Raw genomic sequence first — 16,978 nt, forward strand, 5'->3', positions numbered from 1 at the left:
CTTCTGTTGATGTGTACAAATCACATGCCACTGCTTAGAAAACAGTGTGTGTAGTCCAAACCACCCAGTGGACACAAATGTGTTTTGATGTTTAACATATATTTGGCCTTTTTTTTTCACAGTGACTCTGAGCGTTAGTGCAGTCAGACAGGATGAACCAACTCTTGCATTGATTTGTGATCATATACAGTATATCTATGTGTTGTAATACTTGCTCAAATGACACTACCTCCATACGTTGTGTGTGCCTCTTTTTCTTTCCAACTGTGTGTTTTGCAAACTAATGAGTCACCAAACAATCCTGAATGTCAACAGCAGTCTAACTCCTCTTTTTTTTTTTTTTTTTTTTTTTTTTACCATCTGCAAACGTAACCACATTTTTCTCCACTCTTCATCTAGTTGTAACTATTTGAAAGCTTTTGAAATTACAGTGTATGTCAGCATGCTGGAGCAACACTTTTTTTTTGACAAACAAAATACCCTGTGTTTTTTTTTTTCAATCTGAATAAATTTTCACTGTTCAGCTCTTATTGCTCATTCGCTGTCTCATTTTTATATTCCAGGAAATTCCCTCTGAAGCAGGGAGTGTCTGCATATAAAATGGTCTGCAGTTCTCTGCTTCATAGGTCAGAAGCTTGTTTATTTTGTCTCTGTGGCTACGTTCAGTCCCAACCAAATGAACTTTTGTAGCACAAAAAAAACAAAACAAAACAAAAAAAACTACTAAATCAAAGATAAAAGCTCCAATAATTGGCATGCATCTTATTGTGCATATGAACAACTTATTGAACTTCCCTCTTCATTTCATTATTTTGGCAAATTTTTCATTCAGTTGCACATAAACACAATGCTAATAATAATGATAATTTCATTCAGTTATTCTTTTTTTTTTTTAGTCTTAAATCTTACAAACTTTTTTTTACTCTTTTCTTAGTTTTTTAAATAAGGGGGACTGCTCACCTTTTTCCTCTTGTTTGGCCCCGTTTTAGTCATATCTACACTGTACATTTACAAATCCTCACGCATCACACACACACACACATGATCCAGTGAAAAGGGGGGGAAGATGTATAAAAAAAAATACAAAACAAAAGCAAAAATAAACAATCATAAACAGATTTTGCTGCTTAAACGGGACTGCTAGCCAACACTGGTTGAGATGCCTTTATTCACTGTCTAATTATTTGCACTGTAGATGCCATGTCCTCCTCTATGACCATGGAAGGCCACCGCAGTGCTTTTTCCACCTCTTCCAGCTCCACCATGCATTCCAGTACTTCAGCCGGTGACCAGAACCAAGTTCACAGCAACAATGCCGACCCGGAGGACGCCAGGAATAGCCGAGTGGTACCAGAGGTTGTCGGAGAAGAGAGTGGCGGCGGTAACTGCAGGGGCGGCGGTGAGCTAGGTGGAGGAAGAGGTGCGGCGGCGTCCCAGGAGGCCCAGTCACATCACCAGATGACCCCATCCAAGCGCCGGCCCATACTGAACATCTCTCCACCTCCGCAAGACCTGTTTGACGACAGCCGCATGTCCTGCCAGGAGGAAGTGTCTCTGGACTCGGAGCAGAGTAACAGCATCTGGATGGACGACTCTCTCTCCAACTTTAGTATCATGAGCACCGTTTCTTACAACGACAACACAGAGGTACCACGAAAGTCACGCAAACGTACCCCTCGCCAGAGGCCCGGTCCAAAGTCTGTGCGTGCAGGGGAAGCCAGCATGGACGTGTTTGATGCAGACAGCGCCAAAGGCCCACACTTTGTCCTGTCCCAGCTCGGCTCTGACAGCAAGACGGGACCAAAAGGAAGGTTTGTGTAAAATCTAGATGCATTTAGTTTAAGATAAATGAGCTGTTAGCTTCTAATAGTCACAAAATGTTCACATCTACATCTCGTGAAGTTGTCAAAGGAGGCTGTAAGCAAAGATGGGTGAAGAATTAAAAGGAAAATACAACTTTAGGTGCCTTTGTACCACATGTAAGCCCACCATCAGCTTCCAGGAAGATCCACCAGAGGGATGGACCCCATTCCTTCAAAAGATAGTCTAGAGCTACAGCGATTAGTTGATGCAGCTGTCATCCAGCAACTATTTCCATGAATGATTTTCAATGCAAAAGCTCTCCTGGACTATTATTAGGACAAAACAAGCAAATTGAAGGAACCACTCCTAAGACATCATGACTGGAATTTCTTTTCACATTTATTTTATCAACTGGCTGAAGAAAATCCATCAGATCACTGAAAACTATCAGTGCCGTGTTGTTACCTCATTTAGTATTTCCATTTTAGTAGTTTTATCTCACATGTCACTCTTACAATCTGGTCACTGCAAAAGTTATAGTAAATCACTCACCATTCTCATATACTGTAATCATATAGATGTATTTATACTCATTTTATCAGTAAACCCTTGTGCTTTTTTCCCCCACTCATTCAAGCTTTTCCTGTAATTTGTCATCCATCAGTGACCAGACAATGGACTACAGTTCTTAATGCAGTAGTTCATTCACTGTTAGTTCATTTAATATTTTATTATTGTCATTATTATAGTCATGTCAATAAGCTCTTAATTATGTTGTATGTTATTTCTCACTATTGTCTTATAGGTCCATCTGGTTAATCTCACTTAGCACTAGTGATTGTCAAAAGGAGGATTATTATTAGGAAATAGCACCTTGACACACGCACACACACACACACACAACAGATGGAAATCTTTAACAAACTACTCTGGCTCTAAATTTCCCACCACACTTTGACTGAAGAAGAGCGGTTAGATCAGAGCGGAGGGAGGGGCAGGATACTGAAGTACAAACAATGGTCAGCCACAGTGAATCACAGAGCCCCTCTCAAAGACCTAGGATAAGCAGAGCAGATTAAATAAACAGATAACTCTGAACGCTTTAAGAGCTGCAGATAGAATATGCTTGGTTGATGGAGGGCCTCTTAACTCTGCATTGCTCAGTGCACCATGGCAACTTCAGAGCTTTTTCACTGTTGCGGCTATGAGAGCAATTTTACTGCAGCAGGCCTCAGAACAATTTTCAGCTAGATGCATATACACAGATATGTGATATTGACAGGGGTCATGTTGTATCTTCCTCCTCAAGGAGTTTTAAGGTTGGTGCCAATAGTCACACATGGATTATTCTTACAAATGCAAGAGTGAAAGCTGTCAAAATCTAGGACATACTTTTTTAATCCACCACATTGTACAAAGATGCCACTCAGGTCACATATAGCGTGTTGTTAGCTATAGGATGCTATAGGATGTTGGATTTTATATGCAATCTGCTGACAACTCTGTCAAACCGGTCTTTGTTGCAGCTCCGATGATCCTCAGACAGCCAACCAGAAAGGAGGAGCTCTTTCAATGCAATTCCCACAGAAGAGCGAGGGGAAAGACCTGAAGATCCTCGTGCAGCCTGAGACTCAGCACCGAGCCCGCTATCTGACTGAAGGCAGCAGGGGGTCAGTGAAGGACCGCACTCAGCAGGGCTTCCCCACTATAAAGGTGACTTTACAGTCTCTACAATGAAATATCTAGTCATATGTGACCCTCAACTTTTGCTTGTTAAGTTAGGCTCACAACTGGAAAGAAATGTCACATCCAATCGAGGTGGAAGAGAGGTAATTAGTATTTTTCTCAAAGTAGAAAGAGTCTTTATTCTGTAGAGACTTGTTTTATATCTACCCTGAATTATAGCGTCCTATTATACTTTTTTTTTAGTACATGGTGTCACATGCAGAGAGAGAGCACCAATTTAAAAACTGTGGCAGAAAACTTTGGACTAGATTTGGGGCTGTAACTGTAGAGCAGAGCTGCCGAAAGCAGTTAGAAAGGGCCGGGGCAAGAACAAAGACATTGCCGTGTGTTTGATCATCAATTCGGCCAGTTGGGGATCTGGAGATGAATCTGGGCGCTAACCAGTTTGAGCTCTGCTGCATCAGATACTGAATTGTTTGTACTGTGGGGGCTGCAGGAGGAACAGTCGAATCCAGATGCAGAAACGGGCAGAGAGGTCAGAACAGAACAGAAGGTAGCAGCAGCAGAAGATAACAAACACAAGAAGGATTTTAGGATGACTACATGGTACAAGAATGTGGAATTAAGATGGGCTGATAAACGAGCCACCACTCCTGGATGAAGGTTTTGGCGAAAGGGCAGGACATGTGAGACTTGATTGCTTGGTGAGACAATGGCAGGATGCACTTGGGGAACATCTGCTGGACAGGTGGGGAAATAACACATAGTTAGCATCTGCAAAAACAAGAAGAAAGGTAGTGAGAGACATGGGAGCAAGGCGAGCTATTAGCCATGGCAGGATGCTACAGGACAGGACAGGACAGGAGCGAATCGTGCAAGCTTAAAAAAAAATACTGACCCTAACCAGATATTATAGAGCCTTCTTAGTGAGCTGACGTGTTTTAATACTGTGGCTTTTTCCACTCACAGCTGGAGGGGGTGAACGAGCCAGTGGTTTTGCAAGTATTTGTGGGCAACGATACTGGGCGTGTGAAGCCTCATGGATTTTACCAAGCCTGCCGGGTGACAGGCCGCAACACCACAGCCTGCAAGGAAGTGGACATCGACGGCACCACTGTCATCGAGGTGTCCCTTGATCCAAGCACCAACATGACACTAGCGTATGTATTTTTCTTGAACTTGAGAGTGGGAAATTTGTGTGAATGTTTAATGTGTTAAACCACAGAACTTCTTCTTTTCAGTGTTGCTTTTATGTGCCTAGTTATACTTCACAGATTATTCAAACAATTTCTGAATAAGACAAATGCATAATAGGCTAACGCTGTGTCTCTCTGTGCAGGGTGGACTGCGTTGGGATCTTGAAGCTCCGTAACACTGATGTTGAAGCTCGTATCGGTGTCGCTGGATCCAAGAAGAAGAGCACACGCGCTCGGCTGGTGTTTCGAGTCAACATCCCTCGCTCAGATGGATCAGTGCTGACACTACAAACTCCCTCATCTCCCATCCTGTGCAGTATGTCAGCCTCTTTGTGTTTATCTCTGTGAAACAGTTATTATATAAATGGATTATTGCCTCAATTGTTGTGTATAATGTCACTGTATGAAACGAGTTTGACTAAAACACTTGACCTGTAACCTACTTAGTTAATGATTACCTTTTATACTGTATACTGAGGTATTTTCTTCTCTTTTAACAGGAGTAGCCCTGTTTTTAATGTTTACTTTAGCCTGAGGTCAGGAGACTGGTGTCTTTTGATGTCAGCATTTGGAGACAATGTGTAAAGATTCCTTTAGACAGTAGTGTTATTTAATAATTCCTACAGTATGAGGGTGTGGTTGGTTTCATAAACAGGAAAGACGCTTAGGGCCATAAGAAAGTTTCTGTGTAAGTAGATTTGGGAGAGACAGGGGAGAAAGAGAAGGAAAGGACGAAACAATAGGGGTGTGTGGACCTCTATTGTTTACACAGAACCAGCATGCAATCCAGGGAAATATCTTTCCGCAAAATGAAAAAATAGTAATCCCCTTGGCATCCCTGCTTGTGTGTGTGTGTGTGTGTGTTTGTGTGTGTGTGATGCAGAGTAGTGAAAAAGGTTTGTGAAATGTGTTGGAGGAAAGAGGGAGTGGTTTTGACTGTCGTCTTTTTCAATGCCTTTCCACTTTGCGTCCATTTTGAAGGCCTGTGAGAAATATTCAACTATTTATGCATATAAATGTAATGTAATCTAAGATTTCATCAGTTCAATCCAGACAAAAAGAGTGAAATTATCTTATTATCTCCAGTGTCCAAGAACATCTCTGTAGCATTTGAAGTGGTCTGATAGCTGCTAATGACAGATTCACTACTTCATGTCCTAATGGATGAATGCATTGATGCTATAGCTGTTAACTGTCTGTAGAGTCTCCAACAGAATCAATGTAGATAAATGCCAAAACTAAATTCCCAGACTTGTAAAAAGCATTGATTATAACTTTCCTGAGTTCTTCAGGTTCAGTGTAGTTTGTATAATATTAATATCTATATCTGAAAAAATCAATAATACGCTGTGGGTGATGTATTACATGGTGAATAATCAACAGCTGGATCATGGGAAGCATTTTCTGGGCTCTTCTCCTTGAAAAAAGATTGAAATTACTGTATTCCTGCAACAAGAAAAAAGACACATTTCTTGGGGTCTTCTTGTTTAAAAAATGACAACAAACAACCAGAACTAGTTAAGGCAAATGCAAGATGATACAAAAAACGTTGTTCTCCCTGCTTTTGCTCAATACCATCCAATTAAACTGATACTTTATTTTATGTGCTTTACAGCCCAGCCTGCAGGGGTGCCTGAAATCCTGAAGAAATCACTACACAGTTGTACAGTGAGAGGTGGAGAGGAAGTCTTCATCATTGGCAAAAACTTCCTGAAGGACACCAAAGTCATATTTCAGGAGAACGTTTCTGGTAAGAAATCGATCCATATGTTTTTTGGTCATAGACGTTTTAAGTTCATCCATCTTCAGTGTGGTGTTTTTGTCTCCAATTAAAACGTTTCATCTCGTCTCCAGATGAGAAATCGTGGAAAGCAGAGGCTGAAATTGACATGGAGCTGTTTCACCAGGTAAAATGCGAATGTTTTTGTGCTACTTCTGCAACACATGATTAATGCCAGTTACTAATGAGCTGAGTAGATAGAAGTAGCCGTTGCAGATTTGTATGGGACTTATAATCATGTAATCATCTTAAATGGTTCAAAGGTTTGAGTAGTCTCATTGTTTTCTGACCTAATTACACACTGAGTGCGCACCAAGTGTGTCTCAGCAGTCTTGTTTAAACCTTTGCACTCGCACACAAAGTAGATTAATTCTTAAATCTGCAGTTACCGTAATCAAAAAGCATCCTGTCCTTTAGGTTTTATTAAAGGGAAAAAACTATTTAGTTCACATGGTGTGTTGCATCCTATTACATCCTATTGCAGCCACACAAATGAGTATCTATATGTTGTGCTCAGGCTCAACGTATTTATGTCTTGCTCATCCAAATGTTACAGGTGGTCAATAACAGACTAGAGTGCAGACTAGTATTTACTAATTCAGTTAGATAATTAGATAACAGTAAGATTTCTTTAAATGTTGTGTTGCTGTTTTCTAATCAACTCACCCTTTGACTCTGATTAGATAAATGCAGATAGACTTGCTGCTGACCCACTGTTGCTTTTGTTCTTGTTTGCTGACTTTTTTTTTTTTATATGATTATCCCAAAGAATCACTTGATAGTGAAGGTTCCCCCGTACCAGAATCAGGCCATCACCTCCGCAGTGTGTGTGGGAATCTATGTGGTGACCAATGCTGGGCGATCCCATGATGTCCAGCCGTTTACCTACACTCCTGCAGATCCAGGTTTGTTTGAGTCCATTTCAGATAATCTGTGAAGCCACACAAAGTTTCTCTGTGTTTGACTCTTTTTTTTTTTTTTTTTTTTTACAATCAACAGTTCACTCAGTGTATATTCTCTGTACTGCAGAAACATGAACTGTATCACTGTTGTTTATGCTTAGGATTTAAAAAAAAAACCCTCTATTGTCATTGTTACTCAACACCATCTCCTACAGTTCAGTGGTATCAGAGCAAGTATCAACTTTCGTCAGTAGTATGTTTAAAGAGCGCAATACACAGCCCATTTCTAAACACAGGAATCTGGGGTCGCCCACATTCAAGACCTTTGAAAGATATGACCAACAAAGTAACTAAAACGATGAACTGTGTCATCTACACACTGTGGACTCTGATGGTGTTTGTCTTGCAGTAAAACAAGATGTTCCAGTGAAGAAAGAGATGCCTTCTCCCGTGAAGACGTGTACTTTTGATGAACAAATTAAAGGTCATTTTGCTTTTTGCTTTTCTTTTAACAATTACACATAACCACAATGGAAATACACACAGCTTGGGTAGTTGTGTGTATTTCCAAGGGAAAAAATATTTATACAAATGGTCTGAGTCCTGGAGGCCTCGGTCAGGCTTTGTCTGCCTTGCATTTGAAAGCTGTTCAGTTTCTTACACACTGTATACACATACACACTGTACAGCAGAGGAATACTATGTTTTGGGAATAAGATTTAATATAAATGGATAATAAATGTCTTTTGCTCCTGCTCCTACAGTTCTAGATGGTGCCTTGATGCCGTCTATGTTGCCTCTAGTGAAGAGAGAAGACGTCACTCCAATGGAGGTGACCAGCAACCTCCAGTCCGCTGGAGTATTTAAGGTGATACATTGATCTGTTGAGTAAAAACTTCTTAACTGGACTGGAAATAATTGAATATTTTAAATTGCATAAACCTTCAGGAAATTTCACTTCATGATTGCTGTTTACTTGTTAAGTCCCTTGTGCATATGAGTAGTAATGGCCTCAGTAGTGGTGCATACCCTTTGACTAAATAAAGCACACTTTCTGTTTCCAGCAGACTGCTGACCTGTGTCCGGCCCAGCAGAACCCAGACATGAGCGCAGGACATCTAAATAAAAACAGACCATTCTCCAACAACCTGTCTCAGCCTGCAGGTGATCCTGACAAAAGCCAGACTCCTGTTTTTACCAACCCTGAACCCTTAAGCACCATCCAGAAGCAGGACATTTCTGCCACCGGTTCATTCTCTGTCCCTGCGGACTCCCTTCTCCAGCAAGGCTCGCAGCAGTTTCTCCTGGAGTCCAGAGAGGGCCTCAGGCAGGAGCGGCCGGGCAGCGGCTCAGGAGCTGTTGGGAGGCTGTGTGGTGAACCTCCACCGCAACAGCAGCAGCTGCCGCTGTTCCCTCCAGATGAGGTGGCTCAGCTGGAGGAGGCAGTGAGACAACTGAAAGCCAAAGGCTATTGTAGCTTACCACTGCAGTCGGACAACTCCATCGCCAAACAGCAGCAGCAACACATGCAGCACCAACAGCAGATCCAGAAACAGCAAATTCAGCAGCAACAGCAGCAACAACAGATGCAGCAACAGCAGCAACAGATGCAGCAGCAGCAGCAGCAGCAACAGGCGCTGGAGAATTTACAGCAGCAGCTTTTTCAGTCCCAGATTCAGATGCGGTGCGGCCTGTTTCAGGATGCCTCCCAGGGCAAGAACGCAGAGCAGCAGGGCTCATCTCAAGGAGTGGTGCCAAACCAGGGATCGCTCTTCCAGCAGGCCCAACAGCAGCAACAGCAGCAGCAGCAGCAGCAGCAGCAGCAGCAACAACAGCAACAACAGCAACAGCAGCAACAAGCAGCTCTCTTCCAGCAGGCCAACGACCTACTTTCTATTCAGACCAACTTCCTTCAGCAGACGCCCTCTCACCCTTCACCACCCATGTTCCACAATCCCAGCTCTTTGGCTGAAACACAAGATCCGCAGGGGGCTCTTTTTCAGAAAGCATCTCAGGAGCAGGTCCAGGCCGCTCTCTTCCAAAACACCATGACAGTGCTACAGTCTCCAGAGCAACAACCCTCAACCCCTGGGCTTTTCCTCCCCCAGACCTCCATGCCCACTCAGCTTACACCCAGCAGTTCTCAACAACAACAGCAGCAGCAGCAGCAACAACAGCAACAACAACAACAACAACAACAACAACAGCAGCAGCAGCAACAGCAACAGCAGCAGCAGCAACAGCAGCTGGCTTTTCTCAGCGCTCTGCAGCCCCCTGCCCCTGAACCGCAATCAGTATTTCAGGCTCAGACCCAACTGTCCCCCATCCAGCAGAGAAGCCCCATGGAGCAGCAGCAGCCCCCCCAGCCTCAGCCCCACACGCAGCCACCCCAGCCACCCTCCCTCTTTCAGAACATCCCCACACATCCATCTGCAAACACACTGTCTCCAGGCCAGCAGCAGCAACAGCAGGCGGGCCTGTTGTTTTGCAACAACACCCTTTCCCCTCCGGACCAGGCCTCCAACCTTCTGTTCAGCAGCCAGGGCCAGATCCCTCCTCTGACCAGCAGCAGCCTCGTTTCTCAAGAACCCCAAAACCCCTCTCTGCTGTTTTCCCAAGCCAGCATGGTGACCGTAAACCAGCAGGATCGCTCTGAGCCCATGGCGTTAGGGAACCCCAACGATCCAAGGCAGCAAGTCATGTTTCAGGAGCAGCAGCCGATGCAGCTGGGCGGCAGCTCGAACGGCCGGCAGGAGCAGCCCGTCGGCCTCTTCATGCCTCAGTCCAACATGGCCTCGCTGCAGGGGGGGCTGGCTCAAGAGCTCGCGCAGTCCGCCATATTTGCCTCACAGAACGGTGTGGCAAACCTACAGACGACCACCTCGTCCCCCGTTCAACAACCAGGAACTCTCTTCCAAACTGCCGTGAGTGGGAGCATCAGTCAGCCCAGCCCGACGCAACAACCTGGCCTGTTCCTGTTTGGGATTCAAAACGGTGAGACATTGATAATGTGGGAAACTGGAAACTGTTGAGATGACAAAATGAGCTCAGAAATGTGACATTATTTTTTGAATAGGAATAGAAATAGGAATTTTCAATAACCAAATTCACCTCCTTAAAGTTTTGTAAAGTGGCTATAATTAGTATTTTTAAAAGAGATTGATTATATGACTCTTTACTTGACAACTATATAGTTTCTGCTCAGTGTATTAACGCACTCTGTTCTTGATAGTGTTGACCACAGAAACATGAAAGGTGATGTCAGTGTTGACGGCTTGTTTCTGCTGCCTCCAAGTGGCAAAACATGACCTAAATTAGTTTCCTGTGACTCATAACAGACGAGACAGTTAGGAAATGACAAAGTAAATAGGGAACCTTGAAATTCCTCTTTCATAACTGAATTGTTACACTGATTTACAAACTCCCTAATACTCTTGTCCAATGAAAACAGAGATATGTCTGTATAACTTTTTCAAAGACTCTTTGGGTCCTCTGTGAATGTGACAAGAATTACGTATTATCATTGTTCTAAACAAGATTTGTCATCATTGTCTAAACTGGTGACTCAAACATACGCAATCCATATCTTGTGTTGATGTTATGTGAACTTTGCATATAAAAATCACAGAGCCACCAGGCAAACCCATTTACTGAAAAGGATTTTTTTTTCATTCATGGTTGTTGACTCATTTTGATGTATCTGTTCCCTCCTTGCAGGTTGTGGCCAGATGATGGACACACCTGGAAACACTCTGTCTGACCAGATAATAGCCATCAGCCAGTCGGGTCAGAACCAACGAGAGAGCGGCGCTCACATCCAGTCGCTGCTCAGCCAGTCGCTGTCTCAGTCTGGGACTGTGCAGAACAGCATGTCTGCCTCGCACAACATGGAGAAGATCGACGACCTGCTGGTCAGCCTGCAGGAGTCCGGCAGCAACTTAACTCGTTCATACTAACCTTCGTTAAGGTTCATGAAATTGTCCCTTTATTTTTTACTGATCATTTCTGGAATTATTGTAAAAAGTCAAAATTGTTGTGTATTGAAAATTACGTGCAGCAAAAACGTTTATGGATTAGTTTTGAAAGAAAATGAACATCATGTGCTGTTATCTGGTTACAAAATGTTCTTCTGCTAACACAACTGAGGATTTCTTAGGAAAAGAACTGTGAAGGTGAGCTGAACATTTCTGCTCGCCTTGTTGAGCCAGTCTCTTCCCAAAAAAAAGACAACGCAGTATAGGAAGTGACATAATGTTGATAATTATTGAAACAAAACTGGAGAAGTTGAATATCCAGATAGTGAACTGGGAATGGGGAATGAGGTGTGGAGTTGCTTGGCTGAGCAGGTTGACCAAGAAAATCTGACGGCCCATTCTTTAAACATACATGTGAAAATTTAGGTGGATGACAGATGAGAACAGTCAGAGACAAATTGTCATAACTGTCTGATAACAGAGCTGGAATTCAACCCTTTCCTTCTGTTTTCCCTTTTGGAAAGACAGAAACTTGGATTTCCTAACTTGTGAAGTTTTTTTTTTTTTTAATATCTGTAAGTAGATTGTCAGTCGTCTGCACCAAACTTCTGATGTTTCCTATAGTGTTCCTTCAAAGTGTTAAGTGGTTCCCACTATATAGTGTTGCCTTTGTCATTTTTTTGTTGTTGAATGGAGGATGGGGTGTGGCAGGAAAGTTTGGACAGACTGTGAGAGGGATGATTGGATACGTCAAAGGTGTTGAAGGTAATGGCTGTTGGCATGGTGCGAGATTATTTTCCCACCAGTGCAGAAAGTGTAAGAAGTGAAGTGAAAGAAGGTTAGAGGGATAGAGAGAAGGTAGGGATTTGTAAGTAGCAAAGTAGAAGACTGCAAGCTTCAGAAAGGAACAGAAATATTTTACTACACTAAATGTGGTGTGTAGTAGCAAACAGGTGTGTATCACATATGTGGGTGCTCATTATTTCAATGTTGTAGCAGCTAGTTTGTGCCTGATATGAATAAATTCACTCGGTCTCTGATAGACCACACAGTGACTTAGGTTTTTCAAGACTGGGATGATAGAGAAGGAAACTGCACTCCATGGTTTTATGCGATAGTGACATAATGTAGTAGTTTTCTTTCTCTACAAAACACCTGGCTGACCTGAGTCTGGACCTGTTCAGGCCTGTTTGGTGCCGTGATACCTAAGGAAGAATATTAGTAGTTGAGCGAGCAGCTGTCAGTGTGGCAGTGCAGTGGAGGTGGTCACCTCCAGATGTGAAACATGTCTTTCTATATTAGATACTATACTGATATCTCCACAATGCATACATGTGTTCAGGCTAACATTTAGTCTGTATTCATCGAAACCAAACTGTGTTGGTTTGATTCTTTTTACAGCAGATTGTCATTTAAATGCATTTAAAAGAGATTAAGAATGTGTTATAGTGGAAATATACAAATACAAATACTGGCTGAGATTTTTTTTTTTTTTTTTAATGTGTATATTCAGCACTTAACGTTGCTGTTCTTTGTGACCACTTAACTCATCGGGGGTACAGTACAGTCCCATAAGAGGTGACTTTTTTATCTGAGTCACCTCTTCCTCATTGTTTACAGTGAAGTGACACATTTTTAGACATGCATTTTCAGAAATGTGTTGTCATTCCTGTCCTCTGTTTGCCTGGCAACATCTTTGTGGTGAAGCGGACTAGCAAAAATATCTTAACTAGAATTTCTTTAAAGCCAGTATCAGCACATCTCAGTGCCAGCCATGTTACAACTACTAGTTTCCATTCCCAGAATCGAATGCATATTTATTCCTTTAAAAAACAAAAAATCTAGAGACATGAGGAAAAATGTGGATCAAGTCATTTTTATTCAAATATTTTCATTTTAGTGGACATGTAACTCTTATTTACACAACTACAGTAGCAAGAGTAGGATGTAATATAGTATATTAATATAATATTTGTCTTATGGGTTAGATCATTTTGTGTTTCATTGTGTGTCATTTTGATGGCATCATTCTGCGTCAGGCACGCATGAACAGAATAGTATTCTTAAACCAGCTAAAAAAGAGCCTTTTCACCAGTTTTATTAATGTGGTGGGTTTAGTGAATGTTGAGGAGAAGCAATAGTTTGTCGGCTACAACTGCACAATGTACATCTCTTATCTGGGTTAAGGTATGAAGATGCAGGAGTGGAGCCCATTTTACATGTTTTCTTGTAAATACAAACTGCACATGTCTACAGATCTAATGCTCTCCTCTGCAGTCGGCCAGTGGCCTGAGGACCAAAGTTTGACTCAGATCTTGCTTTGTATAAATCCTGATGACAGGCCAGTTTTATGGCTCGCAAGCTTTTCTTTTCTTTTTCTTTTTTTTTTAAAATCTACTTGCAATTTTGCTTTTTTAGAAAAGCAAAGACTCTTGTTTTTCTCTCTTCTCTCCTCAGTATACAGATGTCATTGTTAGGCACAATGTCCTGCTGTCATATCTTTCATTCTGTTAGTTTTTTTTGTGTTGTTTTGAAAAAAAAATAACAAAAAAGAAAAAGAAAAAGATGTTTGTGTATGTGTATGTTTAGTTTTACTGTAAGTGTATGCATGAACAAGGGGCTGGTCTCTGATGATTAGCTCAGTTTAATGCCTTGTCTTGTTTTCTTTGTACAGTTTGTTAGAAATACAAGTTACACAGTTACATTTTATACGTTTTAAAATCAGAAACGGCTGTTGTTTTATGATGGAGATTGTGTAAACTTGACTAATGTGACTTGTGGAGCTACAGTGTGTCAGTCTGGGCAGTTTGAGCGGTATTTAAAGGGACCCTACTCCTGAAGGAACGTGACTTTGGAGCAAAGAGCTATCTGTGATTGGCTTTCTTCATCTTGTGAACTAGAAGAACTAAGATTTCCAGTGTTGAGTATTTATGATTTTGTTTGTTTTTGTTTTACAAAGTTTTTATCGGTGTAGTACCTGTGCCTCTCTTTGGAGAAGCATAATCTAATTTATTTGTGTGTTGGTTATTATCTAAATTGTCTCCCGTAATCATAGCTGTGTTCATATCTTTTTCTAACTGTACTGATGACAGCAGGATGACTCTAAATAATATATTCATTCCTGTGCACAGTTTTTCCTTTGTGACTTAGATGAATGAATATACATATTAATGTACATATCATGTGATTGTTTAAGGCTTGTAATTGGACAGCTGGCCCAGTTGTACTTTTTGACCACAACAGGCAAAAATGGCACCAAACTTTAATGGTTTCTAATGTCAAATAAAAAATTCCTTTAAAATAGGACCAACAAATTTCAGTATTTTTACTATGAATATAGTACTGAATGTAATTATACAGCATGGCTGTAAATGCCTTACTCTGATCCAGAATGTTATTTTACACACATATTGGGGAGGTAATTACTTTTTTGGAATTACAGTTGCCTTTTTGTGTATTTACAATGTAACAGGAGGGGATAAATATATAAGAGTGTTACTCTTATGGAAAAGTGGGGGTTGTTGAAAAAGTTCTCATATTTTTTCAAGATGCTACAAACTAAGTTTCTCTGTTTCATGCAATAGAACAAGTGGCTTTCTTTTAACATGACCAGTTACTTTAATATCAACAAACTGAATTTGCTACTATAGGTGTTTAAATCGTTCTTTTTCCCCCCTAAAATGTCACTTTTGACACTAGTCTGTGCTGTACATGTTGTAGTTATCAAGCAGATTTATGTTTTACCATTGTTGACTGTTTAACAAGCCGCAGGCCCCACCGTGATCATAGGTTCTCATTAGGTAGAATGTTTTAAGCCATAAGACTTTAAATGTGCTTTAAGTGCTCGGCAACAGTGACCAGATAAATGTGGTTGTGGTTGATAAATTTGTTGTGCAATTTCTGTCATGCATCTAACTTGTTTGTACTGAAGTATCCATTGCATTTATGTCATACAATGTAGATGCAGACAAATTTTCTCTGAAACTGCTATGCAGCTAATATACTGTAAATGTAGATCTGTTAGTTTTGAATATATATTTTTCTATATAGCCTCTCCCATTTTCAACATAAAGGAGATACCAAATTAGATGTTCTCTCTATTATTTATGTTGCTTGCTGAAACATTTTCCAATGCTTTGAGTGCTGCCTCAAAAAGCTTTTAAAACTTTAACTCAGTTAAAATGCAAAATTCTCTTCTCAGCAGCTGTCGTAGACATAGATTTTATTTTATTTTTTTGGTGAGACAAGGGTGACTAATTGTTTTTCAGTCTTCTCTATTCCATTCTTGCTTGTAGGGTCTGTGTGGAGGTTATATCCAGGCGTACTGTTTACTGGTGCATGGGTTCTTAGTGTTTCTGATTTCTCTCAGGGCCTCTGAGTTACCTGATGTTATGTCGATCATATCTATCTTATTCAGATCATGCAGTGCATGCTAGATTTGTTTGCCTTGAAATTTAGAAACAGTGTGACTTACAAACTCTGAAAAATATTCTGCTCTATGTCTTCTATTATGAATATCCATAATCAAAACATATACCTACTCCACAACTGTTTAACATCTTCAAAGTTTGTTCACAATGAACACAAAAGAACCACTCTGCTAGTAAACAGCTGTTGTTTAGTCCTGGAAATAGCAAGGGGGAAATTTAGCCTTTTTGTTTCTTACAATGTGAACAATTGTCATATAATTACCCTTGGGAGGGAAAAAAAACTTTCTATATATTTGGCTCTTGTTGGGACATTTTTATTTTCTTGCAAATATTTTTTTGTAAACTTGCTGCTATCTATATTAAACGTATATACTTTAAATGTTAAGTCTTTGAGCTTTTATTTCTTGCTTCATGGTCTTCAACTAACAAAATGAGAAACAGTCCTACAGATACTTCATTATAGCCGGTCTATAGCTCTGAACTAAGCAGTTCAGCTGTCTGTACAAAGTATTTATCCTTTCATGCTTTAAAATTTAGAGCTTTCACAGCTGTAGGTCCACAAACATCTCTTTGGAGAAGTTTCAGCAAATGTTACCCCAAATCATTTCAAATAAGTCAAATATTTAGTGCTTTACTTCATTGAATATTTTAATTTTTGTGTATGTGTCAATCTACTGAGGTTTCACTTTTGTTCTGAGACACCTGTTACTCATTCACTCAGTTTGAGTTTACACCTTGATTGTCGTCCTGATATATTACAGTACATCATGTACTATAATATATCAGGACGACAATAGGCCTACTGTAATGATATGTAGAGACACCTCTGTTTTTCATACACTCAGTTTGAGTTTACACACTGTAATATATCAGGACGACAATAGCTACTGTAATGATATGTAGCCTACATGTCATGTACATATCATTACAGTTTAAAATGTAGGATATGCAGGTTTGTGAGACCTCTAAAGCCAGCACTTTCTGTTTTTGCTATTCTTTATTAAAAGAAGTCAAACATTTAGTTTTTTACTTAATTTAATAGCCTATTTTTACTTTCTGAGTTTGCGTTTATCTACTGAGGTGTCATTTCTGTTCTTCTGAGACACACCTCTGTTATTCATAGCCTACACCCAGTTTGAGTTTACACACTGACATCCTGGTAGATTATTGTTATTGATTACCAGTGCGCTTTCTGTTTTCGTTATTC

The 16,978-nt window shown here is 40.7% G+C and overlaps 1 protein-coding gene across 3 annotated transcripts in view; it reads left to right on the forward strand.

The window, feature by feature from the left end:
• Window positions 1–16,115, forward strand: part of nfat5b (nuclear factor of activated T cells 5b) — a 31,981-nt gene extending 15,866 nt beyond the window's left edge. Inside the window, exons 2-13 of one of the 3 annotated variants that reach the window (XM_084001636.1) lie at window positions 564–626; window positions 1,196–1,811; window positions 3,330–3,516; window positions 4,459–4,649; window positions 4,829–5,001; window positions 6,301–6,435; window positions 6,540–6,592; window positions 7,235–7,370; window positions 7,777–7,851; window positions 8,132–8,235; window positions 8,432–10,361; window positions 11,085–16,115. In XM_084001636.1, the coding sequence (XP_083857762.1) occupies window positions 1,201–1,811; window positions 3,330–3,516; window positions 4,459–4,649; window positions 4,829–5,001; window positions 6,301–6,435; window positions 6,540–6,592; window positions 7,235–7,370; window positions 7,777–7,851; window positions 8,132–8,235; window positions 8,432–10,361; window positions 11,085–11,323 (3,834 nt within the window). In that variant the 5' untranslated portion in view covers window positions 564–626; window positions 1,196–1,200 and the 3' untranslated portion in view covers window positions 11,324–16,115. The remainder of the gene's footprint in view (window positions 1–563; window positions 627–1,195; window positions 1,812–3,329; window positions 3,517–4,458; window positions 4,650–4,828; window positions 5,002–6,300; window positions 6,436–6,539; window positions 6,593–7,234; window positions 7,371–7,776; window positions 7,852–8,131; window positions 8,236–8,431; window positions 10,362–11,084) is intronic. The other 2 variants (XM_084001634.1, XM_084001635.1) reach the window with 2 other exon arrangements.
• Window positions 16,116–16,978: the final 863 nt, after the last annotated feature.

Source organism: Trachurus trachurus (assembly GCF_905171665.1).
Source record: "Trachurus trachurus genome assembly, chromosome: 3".
NCBI classification, from domain to species: domain Eukaryota; kingdom Metazoa; phylum Chordata; class Actinopteri; order Carangiformes; family Carangidae; genus Trachurus; species Trachurus trachurus.